The following is a 24,449-nucleotide window of genomic DNA, read 5'->3' on the forward strand; positions in this document are numbered from 1 at the left end:
CACAGTCATTCTGCAGTCAGACGTTGCATTTGGGGACGTTTTTGTCCATGCTGGTGCGTTTCTGCACATTTCAGGTGATCATGATGTGTGGCCGCTGCATCACAGAGGCTTCATGTGGCTGCTGCCCCAAAAATGACAACTAGGTTTTTACAGATTTTTTTTCATAACAAGTAGCCTAGATTATATTTATTTTCCTCCATTTTGGGCAAACCGATAAAATCATTATAAAAAAAAATAGCACTAGATCTGCTAGCTGAACTTTCAGATAGGATAGACACCAAAAACAAGAAAAGTCAAACTGTATCTCTGTTAAGTTTTCGGTAGACAGTGGATCACTGTCTAGATAGCGCACTAGGAGACAGATGTAGTATGTCGCAGATAGGCACTAGCAGAGCTCTGCAAACATTCTCTAGGCCACAAACTGACCTACTCTCCTAAACGATTAACCAGGCCTCAGTGGTGAGATGTTCTATTAGAACAGCATATATAACAGCAACAGAAAACACTAACCTAAGGGATTGGGTCAAGCCTCTTTACTTCTTTACATTTTAAATCCGGGAGAGCTACTGTACAAATAGCATTTCTCATAGAATTACTTTCAGTGTTGTTTTGCATTTTACTTGATGTATTTTTAAATCAAATCTGGCAGGTCACGTTAGTCAAGCTCGCACCAGTGACTCTCAGCTGATCCTCTACCTATAGGAATACGACGCCTATCACTGTATTCATATATAAGCTCCTTCAGTATTATCAGCAGATATGGCGTTTCTCAGGAGCGAATTACCCTCCTCCCTCCCCAGCTCCTCCTCTCTTCAGTCAGGATTTGGCCTTCTGATTCCCCTCGAATCAGACTAAATTCTCGAATTAAAATATTGACATTAATGATATCTGCAATACATTCATGTTGGTTCTGTTCTGTTTCTGTCAGGACAACTATCATCAAATACGATTGACAATTAGCATACAGTTTGGATGGCGGTCTGGTTCTGTTCTGTTGCCGCTCTGATTCATGCTAGACTGCATGGATGCACAGGGAGTTATCGCCCATTTATCATATGTCCTGACAGAATGATGACTCTAGTAACTACTGAAGCTTTTGAGGTTTTTGTGAGGTTTTGAATAGTAATTCCTTCTGATGGATTTGGTAACACTTGAGTCATTACTAGTGGGTTACCATGATCTTAACTTTACAAGTAATTATACATTAATCACATTAATGAATTGGGACGCAGCTCGACTCTAAAAAGTAAAATGGCCTAAGTTTTCCATTGGGCATGACACCTGCTCCTTGGGATGACCTAAAATCTCAGCTTTATTTTTATTTTTTTGATGTACAGTATGTGGTTCCTCCACATGAACACTGCCTTCTTTACCTTAATTAAACCATCCAACTTAATTTCCCTAGACATTTTCTCAACTGTTGTCATTTCTAAAATACTGTCTGCCTATTGACAAAGACGTCCACAAAACCCACACCACTTTTTGTCCTGCTATGCACTTCCATCTGCTTTGGCTTGTCGAGCACATTCTGTCAAGCGACGCCAGTATTTATTTTTCTCCCAGGGTCCACTTGTGATGGATGTATCAATTGACAGTCTTTAAAGATTAAAGACCCCTTTGAATTATCCTATTCAAGCCGCCAACCACTCTGCTGGGATGCTCATGGCAGTCGTTGTGGATCCTATCAGTTCATCCCCTAGGACTTGAGTAATCAACATCAGTCATAACCACCGGATGTGGTGAGAACATCTTTACTGTACTTGAGAAACAGCTGTTAATGCTTTCTGGGACATTGGTGACATAATTAGGCCAGCCTGTATTCACATAATGAATCACCATTTATAGCACTGTATCTTCTTTTGAACATGGATCGTTTCAGATGGAACATGGGCCTTGATGCATGTGTTGAGTCATTATGGGCCTCATCATCGTTTTTGGAGGCTTTAGTGGTCCACTGCGAGCCGAAAACAAAGATTACTGCCAGTGAAGCCACTAACTTTGCCAACTTTACCAAATCCAGTGATTCACTCTTCCCTTAAGCACTCATTATATATCAACCCGGTGCCTTTCACTTCAGCTGTGGGAAATTGCAAAAGAAGCCAGTAAATCAGGAACTTTTTGCATAGCCACTCAAAATAGAATAGATTTCATCCATCTATCACTGGGTGGAAGAACTGATTATTCCAATTATACTAATTATTGAATCTCTGTCTTGTCGTATTGCAGTAGCTGTCGTTTTATGAAAGCTATAAACCATTCAAAACCTTCTCTAACAGTGATTTAACCACAATTAGCCATTTGCCATGGTAAAAATCACTGTGACAGACGACCGTGAGTGGCTAACTACTTCGTGAAATTATTTATGAAATAAACTGTACAGTAAATAGTGGTAAAAATAAAGTAAATCTGATGGCTTCAAGAAAATAAATGGAGACACTCTCTAAGCTGTTATAAAAATGGCATTCATGGCGGAAAAAGTTTAGTCTTTACTTTCGTTCCAAGGTTTATGATGCAACACACTGGATCCATGCGGAAGATAGATCCTGTGGAGATAGATAACACATTTCTGAGAGAATATACATGTTGACAAGAATTACCTGATCAAACGCCTAGTGATTGGTGCAGAACCAACTTTTTTCCCCTTCCATCTGGTGTTGTGCAAGGTTGTCCATATCCTATGTTGAGGATTAACACCACAGCAACACTGACCTCACTTTAGCTCATCTGATTACACTCTGATATACTAACATTAATCCAACCAACATTAAAGGCCATCTGGCATCTACATCTGGTCCTATTCACCGGCACAGGGACTGCCAGAGGCTACAAGGCTGACATGGCATTTTATTCTCATAAAACATTTTTATTTTCTTCTTAAGACTTGTTAATCTCAGGCCCGAGACAAGTTCAGAAGTCAGATAGTTTGGGGTGAATGGAAACAAGCAAGTCTGTGATTGTTGTGCATATTGTTGAGCTTTCTGCAAGCATATTTATTACAAAAAGTTGAGTAATTTGCATCACTCAGGCAAAAAGAAACCATAGAATACACAGGCATGATTGCACTTAATGAATGTTTTTTTAGTCAGAAAGTTGTAGTCACAGTTCGGTGGCACACAATCTGTGATTTGATGAAATGAACAATACAGCGGACGCTACAGACGAGTGTTTACAAGTTTAAAGGCCATGATCAGGATTAGTTGTAGTGTATGATTGCAGTGGTTACAGTTGGAATTATTGTATTGCCCTTTAAATGCATAACAGCAGCTTGTCATTGCACTTTAAATAGATGAATAAATAACTGTGGTGTCCTGGCAGAATACAGGGGCATATTATCACCAACAAGCATGTGCGCTTGAGGAAATGACTGTACATTCAGCTTCTCCCTCGACACGGACATGTGGAAAAGTGTTAGGTAGCCTAACAACATACAGTCTTCTTGTGTTCGCTGATCTTTCCCAGCAATCAAACAAAATATTAATGACGTTCACATAGAGTACAGGACAAATACACAAAGCCATTGCATTCCACACACACATACACACACACACACACACACACACACACACACTCCACATGAACTTCCTTTTTCACGTTCACAACAGAATAATTTACATCTCGCTACGCTTTTTAAAAATGAGAACACTTTGCAGTCTTTAGTGTGAATCTACGTGTGTCCAGTCTGGGTTTGGTGTGCGCTAACCAGTGCTGTCAGAACGGGGGCTTGTAACGTGACCCCTTCTGTGGACTGGACTCTTGACTATCTCTTGCTGGTCTTGGCCAGTTTGCTAGTAGGGGTGCTCCTCCTCTGGGGAGTTGGGATCTTGGAGGGCTTCCCCCCGTGTTGGCGAGAGGATGAGCGTGGCCGCCCTGAGTCTGTCACGTTCTCCGACACGTCCGAGCAAACTGACTGGATGTCCGAAATATCGAAGTCTGAGGCGTCGCTGCCGCGGCGACTGCTCCCTCGGCTTCCCGCTTTACTGCCAGGCCTGCTGGAGATCTTACTCAACCCTGAGGAGAAAGTTAAAAGCCAGTAACAGATCAGCGCTATGATACTGACATTAACACAACGGCTCATGACTAAAGATGAGCTTTTAAGATATTGATATTTCTATATGTTGATGAAATGAATAGTTGAATAATTGAACTGACAGATCAAAGGAACTGAACTCTACGCTAGAGGTCTGCATTCCCGTGGGACCGGATCCAATTTCTTGCAGTGCAGGATTAAATTTCCCAGTGAAAGACGGTAACACCTTGTAAACACCTCTGATTGGCCATTGTGTTCACATGCTCATCAAATATGTCTGTGATTGGCAACAATGATCAGCGCTTCAAAAAAATGTTGTAAATATACATCAATGACACTCTTCACCGAGCGCTTGCACAGATACACGGTCCGCTGATAGACTCCTGCTTGTGCTTTCAAACACTCGCGCTTCTGTTTTTTTTAAAACACTCACAAACGCTCCCATTCATTCTAGCCAATCACAGTCTTATCCGATGAGCGTGTAAACGCAATGGCCAATCAGAGGTGTTTACGATTCCGCTCAATTTCAGTACCGACTTGGTCCCGAAGTTGGTACTTTTGACAACACTACTTCAGAGAGAACATCCAGCCTTTGTGCTCGGATTCTGAAGGAGAGATGTAGGCTACTGAAACTGTCATCAGTCAGCGACATTCTGTCCTCGCATGGATGTTTTTTTTAAAAAAGATTTAATTTAGCAGTATAGCTAGTAAGACAACAGTTTTCATTTATTCATATTTTTGTCTTAGAATTTGAGTGACAGATGTATTTAATTTAGCTGTGTTGACAGCATCACAATAAGACAAAAATAACAATAAAATTCTTGGATAGCCAACATTTATATTTGTTATCCCCAATCACTCTCTCGTTTTCTTTAAATGTGAGATTAGTAGGATTTAGCGGTATCGGTCAGGTCGGGAAGAAAATCATTTTAAGCAGATAGTGTGTGAACCGTGCAAAAAACAGTCTTCGTTAACCTATCCTCTACACTCTCACAATAACATGACAAGGAAGTTCAGTAAAACCAGTCGGTCAATATCAACTTTTCTGAAGAGCAAAAGGTTTGTCCGCCTCACCCATGGCTTGACCTCTGGCCTTCATGACTGCAGCATTAATCAAGGTTCCATCCTCTCCCGACTGAAAGCCTTTTCCTGACAAATATCCTGGAAGACGAAGCTTGCTGCCCTGAATGGGGGTGTTCTGAAAGATGAGTCATGATTTAGAAACAAATGGGTCATTTAGAACAGGACAATGAGGATGTAGTTGGTAATTGACAGTTCGTTGACAGACAGAAGAGGTGTCTAAGACATCTATACCTAACATGCTGGCAATAAGGACTTTTGCACCAGAGGAACGTTTTCATAGTTCCTATAATTATTGCTGCAAGTACCCACTTTTTGACGTGTTCACACCGCAGGGACTGGGAATGATTTTAGACTAAATTAGCTCCTAGAGTTAGCAACTACAGAGTTAGCATCCTAACTATAAAGTACTATATTAGCATCCACACCGACGCATGATATCATTCTGTTTATTCTAAGCGTGCTGCAGTTTTGTTGTCTGTCACTTTACGTGCTCAAACTCTTTAGAGCAGAATTGATTCTGATTGGCTGTCAAGGTTTTTATCATCCATCAGCTGGAAAAAAAATTCTGAAAGTGATTCAAACGATATCGTCCCTCTGTGCCGTTATCATGAACTGCTATTCTTTTATTTTTAGAACTAGATCTTTATGGTTATAGTCATCGTCCTTGGTGTGAATTGGCCTTTATTCTGCAATATTGCATGTTGTTCTTTCTCCTGTTCATAGTAATTTAAGTAACAAACACAGATGTGATCACGGCATCCTCCAGTTGTTTAAATGTCAGTCAGCTTACATCACTTCAGAGTCCCTTCAGAGTTCCCACATGACTTCAGAGTTCCTACTGACGGTGCGAATGCAACCAGGAAAACGTTCCTAGGGGAAATGTAGTTCTCGTGGAACCGTCCTGGAGGCAAGTTCCTATAACTACCTGGTGCAAAAGTCCCTAATAAAACTGCACTGAAAAATACAAAATCTACATTTGACACAACAGAAATCCTGACTGAAACATTTAACTGGACAGACGGTTTTCTAGGAGTGATTCCAGTATTACACAAACATACACATCACAATCATTAAGGAAATCACTTCTGAATTTGTTAATTCCAAAACTTTGCAGTGTGTACATCACATGGCCAGAATGATGGAATTAATGCATGAAAGACAAACAAAATTACAGTTTACTGCTTACACTTAATCAATTTCAGCCATACAGAGAGTTGAGAGCGAGTTATGGATGTAGAAAAGATCTCACAAGCATCAAGTTTTAGTGGCAACAGTTAGAGAAGAAAGTTGTTTAGAAAAGGCCCAGTTTGTCTTTGTAGATCAAGCTGATTTAATTGAAGACAATCACACCATCCTCTTTGCGACAGATTTAAAGATCAGAATTAAGCAAACACATCCGCCTTAATAGCGGACCAGCAGAGTCCCTTCCGTGCATCATCGCAAAGCCAGAGATAGAGACTGAACTCAATTACAAACCCACACAGGAAGTGATTAGATCAGTAACAGGGCAGAAACAGAGGTCAGGAGCAGGAGACGGAGACGGAGGTTAGATTGGGGTTTGCCACTCATTTCTTTAGCACTATACCTCATTGGACGACCCTTGGCTGTCAAAGGAGTCAGATGATTTAAGAGGAGTAGCTGATTTGCTGTTTGTCAGCCAGGGTTTATCATAATTTCGGGTTAAATGTTGGGGAGTCTGTGAGAAACAATCGTGGATAAACCACATACAAAGGGTAGCAATAGAAAAAAAGAAAAGAAAGACAATACAGGAAACAATTATATTTCAACAAATGATGATGGGATAGTCAATGGCTCTGTTCCGAATCCTAGTGAGCTCCCTTTGTAGGCAGCACTTTATGATGTCATAGATACAGATGTTTATGCTGCCTTTCCAAAATATTGTCTTTCGGCCAAATTCTATATTTGATATCAACAATGAAGTGAGACAAATATCGATTATAAACATAATTCATTCACTTCAAAAAAAAAAAAAAAAAAAAAAAAGGATACAAAATTTTCTAAACTGACTATTTTTATTTTTTGACTATAAATGTTTTTTTTTACAACATTTGTGTGTGTGCTATGTATTTCATCTTAAAAGCTTAGCAAAATAGGGCCTTTCAAGGAAAGTCAGTTCACTCGACAGAAGACCAAATGAAGAACGTTTATACGTCAACCAGCATATGCGATGGACATTGCTTATGCTCATCTTTGGTAGCTTCTTTGAAGGTGTCTTGGGTAAAACAACTCCATACTAAACATAGCGTGTACAAATGACTGGAACCGGAAGCAATTTTACAGAATAGAGAAGTTTGATGTGCATAACCTGCATTTCAGCCATGCAAGACCTCTTTGTTACTCCAGTAGGGAAATACCAAAATCTCAAAAACTTTAGCAATCGGCAATCAGCTTTTTTATTTAGAAGAGAGGACTTGAGGCCCGCTCACACCAAGAATGATAACTATAAAGATAACTATATTAGCGTCCACACCAACGCATGATATCATTCTGTTTATTCTGTTCATTGTAATTTGAGTTAATCATCTTGGTATTTGACAAAACTCACTTGAAATCAACTGTGACTTTGATCAGTGTGCTATATATGTATTATGCACAGAGTAAAAAAAAATTTTTTTTTTATCATTGTAGAGCGTTCCAAACCAATCACTAAGATTTGACAGCAAGGCAGCTCACTAGGTTTTGGAACCAAGCTTAATGATTGGCGACAGGAAAATGTGACAAAAACATGGAGCAGTTTCGGATTTCTCTGCAACCCTATCAACGATAAGCATACCTTGGGTGTGTTGGCGCCGGATGGGTTGGGTTGTGCGGGGCAGCTGTGGCTTGAGTTGGATCTGTTAGGGGAGGGGCCTCTTGAGGAAGGCCGTGACCTTCGACCTCTGTAGCGGAAACTGGCCATCACCTGGGTGGTGCCTTCTGGGAGAATAAACTTCTCGCGCAGCTCCACGTTGGTTCTGCCCTTTGCTGGAGGAAGAACACACAGTGTTAGTGAGCAGAGAGGCACGACCACACCAAAACCTTCAGCGGGAGTTTAAAGAAACAAGCTCTTAACTTGAAATGAACTGAACATTTGGGGTTCAGTCCAACTTAAGGTACAACCTATGTGGTACACTCTTAAAAATGAAAGGTTCCAAAAGGATGTTTTGACATTAATGCTATAGAAGAGCTTTGTTGGTTCCCCAAATAACCTTTTTCCTTTAAAGAACCATTTTTTCTTAGTGTGAAGAACATTTAAAAAATCTGAAGAACTTTTTCCACTATAAAGAACCTTTTGTGCGATGGAAAGATTCCACTGATGTTGAAGGTTCCTCATAGAACCGTAGATGCCAATAAAGAACCTTCATTTTTAAGAGTGTATCGTCGATTACATTTAGTCGTATTGTCAATTTAGTAAAAAAAGTATATAATTTGATCTGTAAAATTATCTATATCAATTTAATCACCCTACCATGATTACTGTGAACAAAGTTTGGTTTGTTTGAAATTATTCAAGTCAAAATTATTATTATTATTTGTAATCAACAATCAGAGAGCCATATATGTTGTTCATAGAGCTCTAAACAACTTTAACTTTAACTGAACTTTAACTTTTTCAAGTTTCAGGAACTTATTTCTGAAAGGTTCTGATCTTAGTTGAAGGTATCATTGACTGGGTTGGGGATTGATGAGCACTCACTCAAATGAGCAAAACACACTTCAGAGTTTTGCGCTTTGGTTTGATGTAGGGAATGACTTGCATGCATTTCACATCACTGGCAAAATAATAATAATAATAATGATAAAAAGATGATGAAAAACATTGATGCTGCATATAAATATATTATTGTAGAGTAGAACAGGATTAAGGAGTAGACAATGCATTTTAGAAAAACTTTAAGTATCAAGTTTATTGTGTATTTTTCACTTCAATATGATGCGTTATTCATATCTTGCATAGATGAGATTGTCAAGCAAGTTTCACAGCACTGAAACAGAGCTACAGGAAACACATGCAGAGAAAGCGAGAGAGGACACATGACGCAAGACAAAACCTCATGCTAAACAGTCCCAGGAAGCACAATGGAAAGGGAAGCGTGAGATTAATGTTAATGAGAATTCCATTCAAGGATCACTGCAGCACACACACACACACACACACAGGGATGCACACATACCACTGGGATTGAGCAAGGAGAGAAAGTGTGAGAGTTGCCAACCTATAGGAGACTGAGTAATTGAAGAATTTGATTCCGAGCGCAACATTTTACTCCCGTGGTGGTGAACTAGAAGAAACGATAATAGGGTTCACTAACAAAGCAGCAGGAAAAGGGAAATTCTGAAAGAAAAGCTTCATGGGAAGAAACCGGCAAGCTTTAAGAATCTCAGAAACAGCCAATCAGAGTGCAGGAAGAAAAGATTCAGCCACAACTAATTATTACAGCCTACATAAGAATGTCCATCAGCATGTTCTCTTTGTAAACATTAAAATTCTTTAATTATTGGACACTAAACTCTGGATTTACTTTGCATACCCAGACAGCAACATAGTGTCGGCCCAGATCCGACCCACATCTGGTACGCGTTGACTCCACATGCACCAGATGTGGCCAGGATCTGGACCGACACTATGTTGCTGTCTGTAGGTTCTGTTCCAAAACCTAGTGAGCTGCAATGCTTTCTACTGTCTACACTGGCAGGTGTCCTGACTGAAATAAACCTCACAAGCGATCCAATAGTACATTTACGAATAAGACTGAACTATTTTTATCTTTTATACTTTTCTGTAGCTTCTCGCAATGCTATATTGGATTGCCCTTTCCATGATGGATATGTGATTCTGCTTCTGAATTTGGTTAAAACAAGGTATCTTGGCAGTAATGATAACGAAACTGCCTTCCCATTGGGAATGCGTCTATGACGTGTTAAAATGCTGCATACACACATAGGAAACTCAACTAGGTTTTGGAACAGAACTGTTGGAGCAAAACACTTTACAGATAATTGCTGTCTTTTCAAGTTATTGATGATGTCAATGCAATTAAATCACCCGCCTGAACACCATGGGCTAAAGTTGAGTACAACATAAACTGGGTGGACGTTACCTCTGCACGGGTCATTTTTCACCAGGAACTCATCCAGGGCCATCCAACCCCCACCGACCCGCACCATCACCGTACTGCGCAGGATCCGCACCAGCCGGAGCTGCTGGGAATCTCCAAACTGGACACGGACAGAGAGCACAGTCATTCCTCCGTGATACGGTCATGTTTATCAGTGACACACACACACAGCAGAGCAACGTCAGAAACCTCAGCACTGTAACGCCGCTTTCAAAGTAGCAAAAGATAGCCATCAAATGTGTGGTGGAAGTAGCGAGTCAAATCGAGTCAAAGAAGTATAGACTATACTTCTGTTCTGTTTATCGCCTAGTTTCCTTTGTTGCCCTGCTGAGCCAAGTTGATTTAGACAACAATTTTTGATTGAGACACAACATTGGTTTCATTCCAGAAGATGTGAAATGAATGGTCAATCCAACTGGTTTCATTTGTGGCTTTGTGCTAATTTAAGCCTGATCATGAAAGAATATTGAGTGTGGTGGTGCGGTTCACTGTATGTCATTAAAGGTGCACAAAGTCAGTCTTACTTTGTTTTGCTGGCTGATACTACGGTAGTTCTAGACCATATACTGCCACCTGCGGGCGTGGAGGAAGCATGACGCAAAAGTACAAGATTTCCATAATAATCACTATTTTAGTTATATTATAGATATATATTATTATATCATAATAATATATTGTTTATTTTAAAATAAAGGGGGTATTACTGATCTTATACTGAGTCTTCATCTCATATGAGCAATGTTGGGTAAGTTACTCTAAAAAAAGTAATTAATTACTAGCTACTAATTACATCTTCAACAGTGTAATTAGATTGCTGGACTAATTACTCTCTCTAGAAAGTACTGCATTACAACACTAATTACTGTCCCATATCAACCTCGACCAGTTAAACAATACAAGGATAGACATGAAACTGCTCTTTTAATTCTTTCAGATAAATACTATAAAATTGCATAAATTATTCTTCAACTGAACAAAATATTTAAAGGGAGAAGTTTACATTAAAAACATACATTTTTACATTAGACGTTAAAGTTTGATGTTAAATCCACTATTGTTTTATATTTTATTTGTCCCATAGTCTAAACAGTATTTAATTAAATTACATCAGAAGTAACTGTAATTAAATGACAGAAAATTAAGAGTAATCCCTTACTTTACATTTTCAAGAGAAAAGTAATTAAATTACAGTAATTAATTACTTAACAACGAGTTGCACCCAACACTGCATGCGAGTGAAGATCATGTTAAATGTTTGTCGGACATATTATCAATTTCTTTCTGTCTGAAACTTTACTACGATATAAAAAGTTACTCAGTGCACATTTAAGACAAGGTGGACAGTACAGTGATCAGTGTGTCCACTAGGGTGTGCTACAAGTGCACTCTACACCTCTGGCCGAGGATCTGTTTCCAGACAAATAAGGGCACTGGAGCGTAGGGAACACTAAGGTGTAACTCTGCTGAATCCTACATGCCAGAGATAGGAGCTAAAGAAAACATCAAGCCAAATCATTTGATTGCAAATGATTGTTGCCAGTTGGATTTGGCCAAGGCATACAGATTTCACAGCACAGAAAATTATGGCCTCATGCTTTCTTGTTGAAGAAAAAAAAAGAAAGAAACCATACCATATGAGAACTTTTTTCACAAACCAACAATACATACAGAAGTTGCACTGTCTAGAACTACAAACTAACATTCTCATAGAGGATGCGTGTTTACACTGATGCTCGACTCCAACGACACACAATATGGAGTAATGGCTGAAATCGACTCTCTGAGACTCGACATGACCAACACATGATGGCGACCAGCTGAGCATCTCTCTGGCCTGAAAGCCCGCGATTCTTTAAGTGATACCCAGAATGAATCGATACCATTGGTGAATTTGGTGATTGGGGAGGAGAAGATGAATTTTGAAGCATGATCAAGAGAAATATTCAAGAGAATCACAACAAACGGCTTTAAGAATGACCATTTACCAGGATACAGCTTTCCAAAACCGCAACGTGTAGATGGGGGGTTAGATTTTGATTGTCCCTGTTTGTTATAGTCTCATCGGCGATTAAGGGATCATGTAAGCAGTGAACGAGACCAAACTGTCAAAAGAATGGTTTCAGTTGATGTGATATAAAGTTCTCAATACAAAGGAAGAAAAACATGAGGGTTTGCATGGCCTGCCCGATAAAGCCCTTCACCAGCTAAGAGTCACGTATATCTTCCCAAAACACCGCCCTGAGAAAGCATGTAGCTCATGATTTTATGTGATTTATGTAGGGAAAACCATGCATCTTTCAGCTCAACATTTTTCCTGAAGCTTTGGCTTGTTTGAACATCAGCCACAAAATGTGGTTAAAAGAAAAAGAGCAAGTTCACTGGCGTTGAGTGAAGCTCCTGTAAAGCAGAACTAAAATAAGGGAATTTGGCGGGTAGCAGAAGGCAAGCAAACTGTGTTGTGTTGCAAAGCTCTTGCAAATAATAATAAAAAGCAGAATGCAGCGCTGCGGGGAGAAATGCATTTCAACTCAAAAGCAGATAGGTGATAGTTGACTATAAACTGTCTGGGGTGTTTGTAGAACAGTCAACATGAAACAACATTAGCGACCATTTCCTTTCTGTATTAACTTCTGGCAAGATTTTAAAACGACTGCAGTAACCTAAACAATAAGGCCTGAATATGCTAATAAACGCACACCTGTGACCATGTTCTGTTTCAATGTGCCAAGTTTCTACAGCATGTTGACTGTAAACTATAAACAGCTGCAATTATTAATGTAATTTATCATATTGTTATTGGTCTTATTATCCATGCAATGCAAAAATCACTGTTATCGAAGGACCTCTCATGGCGTATCCCTTTATTTGCTTTGAAGAAGGTTTGGTTATACATTTTTATTTTAAAGGGGTTGTTCACCCAAAAATGAAAATTCTGTCATCAATTACTCACCCTCGTGTCGTTCCAAAGCCGTAAGACTTCATCTTCGAAACACACATGAAGATATTTTAATGAAATCTGAGCGATTTCTGTCCCTCCATTGGCAGTCTATGCAACTACCACTTTGATGCTTCAAAAAGCTCATCAGAAATCTCTCAGATTTCATTAAAATATCTTCATTTGTGTTCCAAAGATAAACTAAAGTCTTACGGGGTTGGAACGACATGAGGTTGAGTAAATGATGACAATCCGTTTTTGGGTGAACTATAAGGTGTTTACTTGTACCCTTTAAGGTGTTACTGTTACAATACATTTAATCACTGAGATATATCAATTAACCACATGTACTTACTACATGGTTAGGGTTTGTTTTTAAGGGTTAGTTGCTTGCAATTATGCATAATCTACTATTACTATGGTACTACATGTAAGATGTATAAAGGGGACACTGTGTTTTTTGAATTACACTCAAATTACACTTGAAACTATTCCCAAACATTTCTGCTTGCTTAACTTGCTTTTCTGCTTGCTTAAATTAATCTGTCTGACAATTGCTCAATGCACTATTTCACAACACAAAGGACATTAAGGACATTTCTGAACTAGACACCATTTTTGGTGTCATTTATTATCAGGGAAGTAGATGTTTTCACACTCTATTTATAGCTTAACTTGCACTGGTTACTTTCCCATTCCACTGTGCTTTGGGGAGAGGGTTGAAAACTAGCTTAAATATGCTTATCCGCTTGTGAGTTTAAGACAGCCTTAAATATTAGGGATTCAAAGACACACTGACAGTGAATCAGATAAAACAAAAAGGGCAGCACAGCAAATCTTTAAAAAGCTCTATGCATGTATACCTGGTTTCCAAGGTAGAACTGATGTGGAGAAAAAACAATAAAAAGACAAACGTTAGTAAATATCAGTTCACTCAACAATGAATTCTTTTGAAATCAAAAGAAGAAAAAAATCCAAAAAAGGTTCTATCCAGCTTGTCCCCATAGTGGCACAGTTACAGGCTTTTAGCCAGTCAGAAGAACTACGTTTTTATGAACACCTTTATTATTCCCTCAGATTATGGGCAGTGATAGAACGGCTGACTGTGACCAAACGGTATGAGATCTGTTTATTAGGAGTGTCGGAGAGAAGTGGACCGGGAAAAAACCCTCACACTTGAGAGACTGAGAAATGCAATGGCACGTAAAAATGTCATGAAGTCATTCTCTTTGGCATCAACAGCATCGGGGCAAAGAGGTTCGTCTTGGGGACTAGTTTAACGTGGGCCTGAGGAACACTGCCAACTTTCCAGACTTCATGTTTCCATCTTGTCCTCAAAACATTCCTTATATCGGCTTTCAAACAAGGAATAGGCCTGTTCATTTGGATACAGCCAAGTACGACTGAGCTTTACTATATTGTTTACATCCACTGATGTATTTACTACCAGATCAACAACATATTTTCTAATAAAAGCAGGATTTCTTCTAGCATTGAGGTAACTGCTGTTTTGACATCTAGTTTTTTCTTTACGAAAACTAGATCACTTTGTTGTAAGTTAATTAACAATACATATATTTAATTCACCAACTTATTTTCACAACCACAGTCCAGTTATGGTTTTGGGGGTCTTGTGAATTTTATTTTGAAAATCTAACTTGACAGACACAATGAACAGGTTTCTACTAGGGTTCCATACTGAATCGAGTTTCATAAATATAAAGCTTTTTCTTGACTCATCTCCAAAGCATGAAAAACCTGTCACTTACCCGGTATTTGTTGGCGCCAATCTGCTCTACTTGGAACCGTTTAGGACATTTGCACTTTGCAACTTGGCGAGTCACCTAAACACATGAAGTCATAAATCAGAGTGAAAACGACTTCATGAAAGGTCATCTGTAACACTTCCAGTTACTAGGTGGAGTTTCCAGAAAGTAAGCTGGTAATGTTTACCTCATCTTCAATTTTGTCAGCATCGGTTAAGGGTTTGTAAGCGTCTTTGTTGGGATGTAATGCAGCCACAAACTCATAGTAGTCGATGTAACCATCGCCGTCCCGATCAAAGATGTCTGCCACGGCGCTCATCTCCAGACGACTGGTGGGAAACTCTACAGGACCAGAGAAGATTGAGAATATAGCCTGAAAGACTTGAAGAAGACACTGTTTGAAGTCTTTCCTTACTTGAGGACAGGATGCCATCGATGAATTCCTGCCTTGTGACTTTGCCATCCTGGTCTTTATCAATACGACGGAAGAAATCCATGACGCGTGATTTCTTGTGGTTCATCCAGCGCATGTAGCGTTTCCTCCATACGTCGAAGTCAAAGTTGGCAAACTCTTTCAGCTTAGAGCAGAAGATTGACACATAACTGTTACTCGGGGAATCTCCAGGGTTTTTAAATACAATATACATATAATTGTTTGGATTTTTACAATTGCACATTAGTTTCTTTTTAATCCACTTATCGAACAGCAGAAATACAGCAGTTACCCTGGTAAACCCTGTACATGATAAAGACACCTTAATGTAAACATTGTCATAATTCATCAAGGCCGCATCACCATTCCTGTTTTCTGCCCACAAATTTAAGTCAGATTTAAGACTTTTTAAGGACCCGCAGGGACCCTGATGACTACATTTAATATGGCACAGGTCTGAGGTCAGGTGTGCATGTACGACTGACCTCCTCTAGTCTGTCCAGAGCATCGTTGAGCTTCCTTCTCCTGTCCAGAGCCAGAAGCCACACCTGCTGCCACTTACTAACCAGCAGGTTCACTCTGGGGTTCTTCGTCTCGATTTGTGCCTGTGATGCTGCGGCGTACATGGTCTGTGTAGGAGATCTCTTTCCTGATGACCAAAAACAAAGGACTTAAACATACAATCCTGAGAGAGTATGTGATTTTGACAGAGCCAAGGTCTTTGCATTAACAAACCCTTTCCCAAACTCTTAACAGAACTCCAAATTTTCAAACATCAACCCTTACCCCAACGCTGACCCCTCAACCCCTAAAGATCAAACCCTGCCCAAATCATGCTAAAACAATAGTATTGTTCAGGGAAGGCCAGCTAAGCTGCATGCACACTCATAGTAATGAGTTTTGAGAAGACCATGTGATGCCTGTGCCAAGTTGAATTGAAACACTGGACTCAGCTTTGCTGCTGATACTCACTGACTGTTCGTCCTTTGTGTAGAACAGGGATTTGAGACTGAACCGGAGGGTCTGCTGTGGATTTTCTCTTATGAGTTTTGGTGATTTTGTCCACATCCGGCTGTTTTCTGGTCATCTCTTCCATGAATGTCTTGTACACAGCAAAGACAAAAACAGTTTGTTTCTACAATTCACACTAATAAATTGTTGACTTTTTATGTAATGACGTTATACTGCGCTCTGGATGGTACCTGGTGCTCAGCAATGAGTGACTTGACTTGCTCTAACTCCTGAGGAAGAGGTTCCTTGTCTTTCTCTCCGAGTGTGGTCTCCGCCCATTGGAGCCAGTTCAGGAGGTTCTCCAGCAGTTCTTGAGTGGCCAGCAGGTCGGCCAGAGCGCTGGAGAGTCTCTGCTGGTGCTGTCGAGCCCAGGCTGTCACCTGACATGGACACGGAGATCTGATAAGCCTACGCACACCTACATGTAGCACACACGCTATGGTATGCATTATGTTCTAACCATGAAATTGGGGGGGGGGGCAACACTGTACCACAATGGAAAATGGTCAAAAAGGTAGTTTTTCTATACAATTATGATTATTTAATTTTTTTTCTATTTAATTGCACATTTCTTTTAGATATTGATAGATTTATATACTTGGAACTCATGCAAACCAAAAATAAGTAGATCCCTATCATTCCCAATCATTAGGCTAACTCATCCTCACTCTCATCACATGGAAGAGCTAAGTCTGCACCCTTCCTATTGCTCTTTCCGTAAAATATTGCTGTATTCAATTTCTGAAATATAGAAAAATATCTCATTTACTTATCAATGATGCTGCAAAAAAAAAATCCCCTTGAGAAGAGATGTTTAGAAATGAGGTTAATAGAGCAATTTCTGGAGCACTTTAACAGGTGTCTTCGTGTGAGGGTGACAGTGGGAAAGATAGTTTTGGAGGGACATTCAAATGTCATGTGACTTAAAAACAGCACATTGTTGGCTACCTTATTCCCATAAAGCAATATATTGTATTTTCTTCTGAATAAGAAGAAATTAGTAGAAATGAATTGTTGCCATATGGCAATGCCATACCATATAGAGTTCAGATGGGCTTTGGTGGATCGGATCACAAGTGGATGACAGGTGTAAATACAGGTGTAAACAGGGTCTAAAACGTTTTGAGCTTATCCAATTTCAACCACTTCCAGAGGTAGTGGAAAACGCTTTCGACCGGATTGCTTTCATAGTGTAAACGCTCATGTGGACGAATGTGTTCTCATCAAATGTATCTGAAACTAGCAGAAATAGACCGACCTCCTCAAACCGCGCTTTAATGATGGTGTTCCAGTGTTTGATGGTGGTGATGGAGTCTGGGTGGCAGATGGACAGGATTGCCTCTCCCATGCTGGTGGCTTTATTCAGGGCCAGTCTCTTCTCCTCCAGATTCTTCATAAAGTCCTGCATGTATCAAAAGTTATTCCATTAGTAAGTGATCATGGTTGCACAAAGAGAAGCCCTTCACCACCACTATCGCTTCACAATCTGAGGACATGAATAATTCCTCAGGACGAATGTTGGGCGCAGTTCTCAGTTCTCGCTCGCCATGATCAGTGAAAGTCCAGACATTGTCCACAATGAAATTGTGCTTCCATTATAATCTAATTACATAATTCAACAAAACTGTCTACACTGCAAGTGATGCCTACAAGAGTACGTTATGGGAGATTTCAATCGTATTTGTCAGTAAAACAAAACAAAACAAAAGGTAAAGGCTAATGTAAAGCTATTATAAACCCCAGTCAAAATAAACCTGGAGGAGATTATCAGGATCCCGATGCAAAGCAGAATATTCATTTTACTGACTGTACATTATTATTCTGCTTATTACATGGCTACTTACCAAATGAAATAAATAAAAATACATGAAATATTACGATTATTTTATTATGTGAAAATTAACACACAAATATTTGACTGCATGCATTACTCATCTCAGATATTGATTTATTTGTTATTTCAAAAAAGTTACTATCAAAATCTGTATATATGTTACCATCCAGCACTGTTCGTTAGTAACTGATGGTTTTAAACCCCATCACCCCCCAGGATGTTTGCTTCCTCGAACTGTGGACGTGAATAATGTCTCGGGGAACTATTTTCGATTGTGAATATGAGATCACGCTACAAGGAAATAGGGGTTGAACTCTTTCCTGGCAAGCAGAAGTTAATAAAGATTTGAAGCCATGTATGGATTTTGTTACTCAGTTGGACACGGAGAGAGACTGTCGAAATGAACCTGGCTTCACATTATTAGAGCTAATAAAATAAGAATGTCAAAGTTGTGGAAAACACGGACACACGTTCTGTCTTGGAAAGATTCTGATCCCTCTGGCAAAAGCTTGCATTGAAACTCAATGCTGTAATGCAGAACAGATAAAAGTGCATTTTTTGTGTATACTGTTGCCAGCGAATGCTGATATCCTACTGTCATTGAGGTTCTTGAAAGGTAAACATCACCCTGATTAAATTGGCTCATGTGAATTGTTTGTCCGGTTGTGGGAAACTTGCCTTGTGCTGTTCGATGAGCGCGCGGAGGGCTTCTTCATCGTCAGGCAGCGCGCCGTGAAACCGAAGACTCTGCTCCGCTTCTGCGAGCCACTCCAGTAAAATATGAACGGTGGAGTGAAACTCCTCAGCCTGAGAAACACAGTGTGCATTCATAAAGAGCAGATTCTAGGTGCCAATAGTTATTGTTTAAAAATAATGTATTACTTTTGATTTATTTGTATTAAAGCTGTGTTGGTACCTCTTCAGTTCAGGGTCCAATTCTCAATATTGGCTAGTTGTAGCATGCATGTTACTAGTATTTTGGGTATGTATTAGTACTTATAAAGCACATATTAATGCCTTATTCTGCATGACCATACTCTAAATCCCTTAATCCACTCGATACATAAACTTAACAACTACCTTATTAACTATTAATAAGCAGTCATTAGGAGTTTGAGGCAAAAGTTGTAGTTAATAGTGAGATTTGTACCCTAATCTAATCTAAAGTGTGACTGATTGTTTTCCCATGCCTGGTAATCAGCATTTAAAATTCCCAGATATCAGTTTCCTTTTTAAAGGAACAATATGTCTTTGGTTCACTGCAGTTTTAAGGAGAAAACACTCAGTAATGGTGTTGACTTATGAATTTACACATGGTTTGTCCTAAAGCACATTAAAAACACCACATAGACATATAAACAACATTAAAAGCTGGATTTTCACCACAGGAGGACTTTAAATGGAAAGACATTTACAGACAATTTACATAGAAGGTCGAGTTTCAGTGTGAGATGTGGTCGTACCTGACACAGTGCTTGCTCAAGCCGAGTCTGTTTGGACACAGAGAGACTACACACCGTCTCCCAGCGAGTGCTCAACTCTTGCATCTGAACTTTGACCCAGGAAGAATCATCGTGGGTGTTCTCAATAAGCTCTCGGGCCGAACGCTTCAAAGCCTGCACGCTGCCGGTCCTCTTGCCCAACTCTTTCTGGAACACCTGTAGTTCACATGAACACACACGTTTGATCAAATCAGCCCACAGGACCGGTGCCAATGTCAACCTGTACAACAAGTGTTACCTACGTACCCTAGCTGTCACACACAATACGGTTATTTTCAGGACTGACAACCGCATTCTCGGAGAAACGCGTGTATACTGCGTGTTTTTTATATATGGTTTCGGCACCTTACAGGCATGGAGATATGAGCTGTGTGTCGTCTGAAGGTTTTAGATCCAGTCACGTGACTCAAACGCTCTTCACCCAGGGATAAAGGCTGCTGTCGGTTAATGAAGATTTGACGGATTGGACTCTTGTAGAGTCAAAAGTGATGAGATTTTATAGTTTTATGGATGTCGCCATCTTTGATATTACTTTGGTCACAGTCGCTATGTTTACTGGTAAACGAATACGGGCTTGACTCCCGTTGCATTAGTATTTGAGACGCTACTGTACAACGCTGTTTAAACGGGACATTTCGAGACTCACACCTTTAAGTAAATGCGGTTGTCAATCCCAAAAACTGACAGAGTGAACGTGGCCAAATATTATTAAAACGTTTATATAAAAACTGCAATTTAAATGTCTCTATACACCTTAGTGTTTATTTCAGTGATGATTATGAAAGAAATTTGATTAATTCATTATAAAAACTTCATTTTCAGTTTTGCTGTTCGGCTAAATGAAAACTTTTAATTTCTGTTTTGGTGTTTCAGTAAAAAATGCATTTTTTATTCAACATACTGTATTCATCAGACAAACAACACTCCTCATGCAAATATGACACTCTACTAAGTGTAAAACGTAATTAGATTTAAATAAAACTATAAGATATATATTATCTTATATCTCTGTATAATAACTATAAAAACACTTTTCACAATTAATGAATCATATTTATAATCAACTTTCTGACCACATTTCTGAATTCTGGATTGTTTTACAGAGCTGGTAACACTGCATTCTGGGATTACATTCACAGTACAGGATACATGAGATGCCGGATTAGAATTCGGTCGAATTGCTTTTTTAGCAGCTTTTGCACTGAGAGCATCGAACACACTCTTAACTTTATTAATAGCCAGACTTTTATGACATTTGCACACAACAGCAGTCATGTCAACGCTAAGCCATGACTTCCACTCAGCATTAGTAATTACAAAAATAAAAAGGAATATGTTGGCTCTGTGGTTTTTATGATGTGGTGTATGAAACATGGATCACTTTAGGTGAGTCCCACGACTACATAAAAGTTGAGATATTTATAGAATGTTGTCAAAAAGCTGGATTTTTTTCAGCTCTAGATTGCACCGATAGAAATCAGGCGTAAACAGCACCAAACATAGTCAAAGACTGCCGGTGACCGTTTTCTCAGGCCAAGGCTTCAATTATGATCATGAATGAGGTCATCACTAGCCTCATCAGCTCAAGTGTGCTCTGATCTAAACTGTTCTGAAGATGTGATTGAGTCTGGACTTGCCAGGACTCCCTTCACCCCTAATTGAAACCAGTGGGTTCTGTCATATCACACTCCCTCTGATGAAACTACAGCATAATTATATTTGATTCTTGCCATAAACTCCAAATACAGAACCAAGAGGCTGAAAACACAGGGACTGATATTTTAAGAAAGTTGCTCAATGCTTGAAAAATGCACACACACACACACACACGCATGCACGCACGCACACACACACGCATGCACGCACGCACACACACACACACACACGCACGCACGCACACACACCATGGGTCAGATTGGACATCAAACTGCTCTTGTATTTCATGATCATGTGCTGTTCCCTCCATTCATTCAGTCATCACTCTATTACAATATTATTTATTTTAATCTAGATTTGCACTGTATTTTAGTACATTTCATGTACTGTGTCACGTTACAGTATATTTGATGAGCTCTGTGTATATGCATCGATCAATGCACATATGCAAATATTATTCAATGTTCATCATATAACATTTACATTTTTGTTTGAATAAAGCATTTAAAGCTTTCATATTTGGACAAGGAAGGATTATACAACTAGTCTAATGACATGCTCTTTAGTAGAGCCAAAACAATCATATATATATATATATAGAAATATATCTCATTACGTTAGATCTTTGTATTAATTTTATTTAATTATGAATTCATTACTTAATATCCCATGCTGCAGTTCAGTGCTGAAGAAGCAGGTTGTGTAAATCAGTGTAAACTACCTTATGGCTGTCGATGAGGTTCAGGACGAGGTCTATGTCCCCGTGAACCGGCTGATCTTCCGCTAGCTGTGGTTCCACTCTATACAGCCAGTCGATGAGAGCCTGCAGTGCGTCTGTGAACTGACCTGAGAACAGCAGAGCCTCCTCAAGCTTGTTCTGCCTGTACAAAACACAGCCAATATGGTGTCAAATACACGTCCTTCAGTCTGATCACCAATAATACAGCTGACAAGTACATTAACAAGGACATAACTACTGATTACTCTAAAACAGTAAGATTTTAGGTTTCAATTGAAATGCATAAAGAAAAATATGTGTTTTACTGTGTTTAACTTTTTTGTCCATTTCACTAAAATAACACTTTGATATGCCAAATGCTTGGCAATAAGGTAAATCACTACTGAGAAATTACATTATAGTTTGGTGAAAATGTGCATTATTGTCATAAAATAAATATCGCAAATGATTCCAAAACATCAATTCTTTGATGGATGGACCTATTATGTTTTTTTCCATGTTCATCTGTGTTTAGTGTGTAGTGTTGCTGTTTGAGCATGAAAAAGCTCCAGTTCTTCTCTATATCAGTGTCAGTGTTTCTGAACTCCTGAAACGCCTCCATTGTAGACTTGAGTTTCTTCCGGGAACGAACACGTCACAATATTCCTCATTATAATAATTCATCCGCAGAATAAAGGGGCGGGGCCTGGTTGAGTTAGTCAGTAGTGTGTTAAACTGGTGGTTATGGTAAGGGGCGGGACTTTTTCCAAACACGCTCGAAGCGCTCGACCAATCACAACACACTGATCCAGTGACCAATCAGAGCACAGTGTGCTTTTCAGAAGGAGGGGCTTCATAGAGACAGGAAGTAAACAGAGCGTTACTGACAGACTGGGAAGAGAGGAGCCGCAACAATGGAGAATATGAGGAGAATGATCAACATTCAAGCAGGAAAACCTGTTCTAGTAGAGCCTGAAACAACATCAAGACTGTAAAAGAGCAGAATATAGGCTTTTTAAAAGTGGACGGGGGATAAATGTAACCAGAACACGTCTGCCTGAAATCCATGTACCTCTCCACAGATTTCCCGCAGACTGTGTCCCATTTGTCCCTGAGCTCACTGAGCATGTCGTCCAGTTTCTGGTTGTCATCTTTCAAGGAGGTCTTGTCCTTCAAAGCTCGGCCCGTGCGACTGGTGGTGTCATACACTGAATGCTTGCTGCCCAGTGCTTTCTGGAAGTCCTACACAAGACAAACACAGGTGTGAGGTCATTCACATGCAGCTCAAGGGCACACGTCATCCTGTGAGGCCTTACGGGACGCCTGAGGTCATCAGATCCTGCCAGATATCTTTGTGACTGAGTCATCTGAACATCTGAGGCACTGCTGAGCTGTTAATTACACACCGATATGAAGCACTACGGCCACACACTCCTCCGCCCACTCGTGTCCTGCTTTAAACACACTGATGCTGGAGACTGAGGAGCTCGACTTCAAACAGCAAACATGCTCAGAGTATTTACTTCCATTATTTGGCATTGTGTGCCATGAAAAGGTGGACCTCTAAAAATATAATGTGAACCTCTTTAAAATATCATTGTTATTTCCAAAGAGTGGGGGACTGAATTATACAGGAGCATAACAGGATGACACTTATGACCCACATTCAGCGAGTGAAAAAACACCTGGCATTGTGATTCACACTCTCCGTCAACCGGCACGTCAGATGCTCCACACACACACACACACACACACACACACACACACACACACACAGATGGGGGATAAAAACAGAGAGGCTAATGGTGTGAACAGGAAGTCTGTATGACCCTCTTTACACCTGGCATTAATCTTTTGGCATTAAAATTTTCTTTTCTTTTTTGTGACTGAAGCACAAGCGGTCAGCGCTAAATATAAGTGTAAAAACGGGTTTTATTTGCTTCCTTTCTCACTCGTGAGCTGCATAAAATGGGTTTGTTCATTCGATGTTTGCTCCTGTGAAAGTGATGTAGAGTGTGACAAGATAAGATTAAAGCAGAACACAAGCTTTCACAGGAGACGCATTTGAAATGCATGTTAAAGGGTTAGTTAGGAGCAAAAAATGTAGTTCTGTCATAATTTACTCAATCTCATGTCGTTCCAAACCCACAAGACTTTTTAAACACAAATAAAGATTTTTTTAATGAAATCAGAGATTTCAATGTGTTGGGGGTGCGGGCGCCCGCTAGTGTCGCCCTAGGCCGACTCCCCATTGATCATAGAATTAGAACGACAAGCGAAATAAAAAACATGATCATCCTAGGACGCCCCTTCAGCCACACATTTAATTACTTGTCAACCAGATTATTAGATAGAATTGATGAT

General features: G+C 39.7%; 1 protein-coding gene across 6 annotated transcripts in view; it reads right to left on the reverse strand.

Moving 5' to 3' along the window:
- Positions 1-2,964: 2,964 nt before the first annotated feature.
- The window catches only part of dst (dystonin), a 204,039-nt gene continuing 182,554 nt past the window's right edge, over positions 2,965-24,449 (reverse strand). For 4 of the 6 annotated variants that reach the window (XM_081350186.1, XM_081350187.1, XM_081350185.1 and 1 more), the window contains 18 exons: positions 23,158-23,327; positions 22,089-22,248; positions 19,673-19,867; positions 18,888-19,016; positions 17,634-17,777; positions 16,567-16,755; positions 16,337-16,466; positions 15,850-16,013; positions 15,347-15,509; positions 15,119-15,273; positions 14,935-15,009; positions 14,029-14,046; positions 10,213-10,330; positions 9,286-9,393; positions 7,905-8,095; positions 6,696-6,806; positions 5,102-5,225; positions 2,965-4,008 (listed from right to left, as the gene is read on the reverse strand). In XM_081350186.1, coding sequence (XP_081206312.1) covers positions 3,758-4,008; positions 5,102-5,225; positions 6,696-6,806; positions 7,905-8,095; positions 9,286-9,393; positions 10,213-10,330; positions 14,029-14,046; positions 14,935-15,009; positions 15,119-15,273; positions 15,347-15,509; positions 15,850-16,013; positions 16,337-16,466; positions 16,567-16,755; positions 17,634-17,777; positions 18,888-19,016; positions 19,673-19,867; positions 22,089-22,248; positions 23,158-23,327 — 2,595 coding nt within the window. In that variant the 3' untranslated portion in view covers positions 2,965-3,757. The remainder of the gene's footprint in view (positions 4,009-5,101; positions 5,226-6,695; positions 6,807-7,904; positions 8,096-9,285; positions 9,394-10,212; positions 10,331-14,028; positions 14,047-14,934; positions 15,010-15,118; positions 15,274-15,346; positions 15,510-15,849; positions 16,014-16,336; positions 16,467-16,566; positions 16,756-17,633; positions 17,778-18,887; positions 19,017-19,672; positions 19,868-22,088; positions 22,249-23,157; positions 23,328-24,449) is intronic. The other 2 variants (XM_081350188.1, XM_081350184.1) reach the window with 1 other exon arrangement.

Source organism: Scardinius erythrophthalmus (genome assembly GCF_964197995.2).
Source record: "Scardinius erythrophthalmus genome assembly, chromosome: 21".
In the NCBI taxonomy this organism is placed as follows: domain Eukaryota; kingdom Metazoa; phylum Chordata; class Actinopteri; order Cypriniformes; family Leuciscidae; genus Scardinius; species Scardinius erythrophthalmus.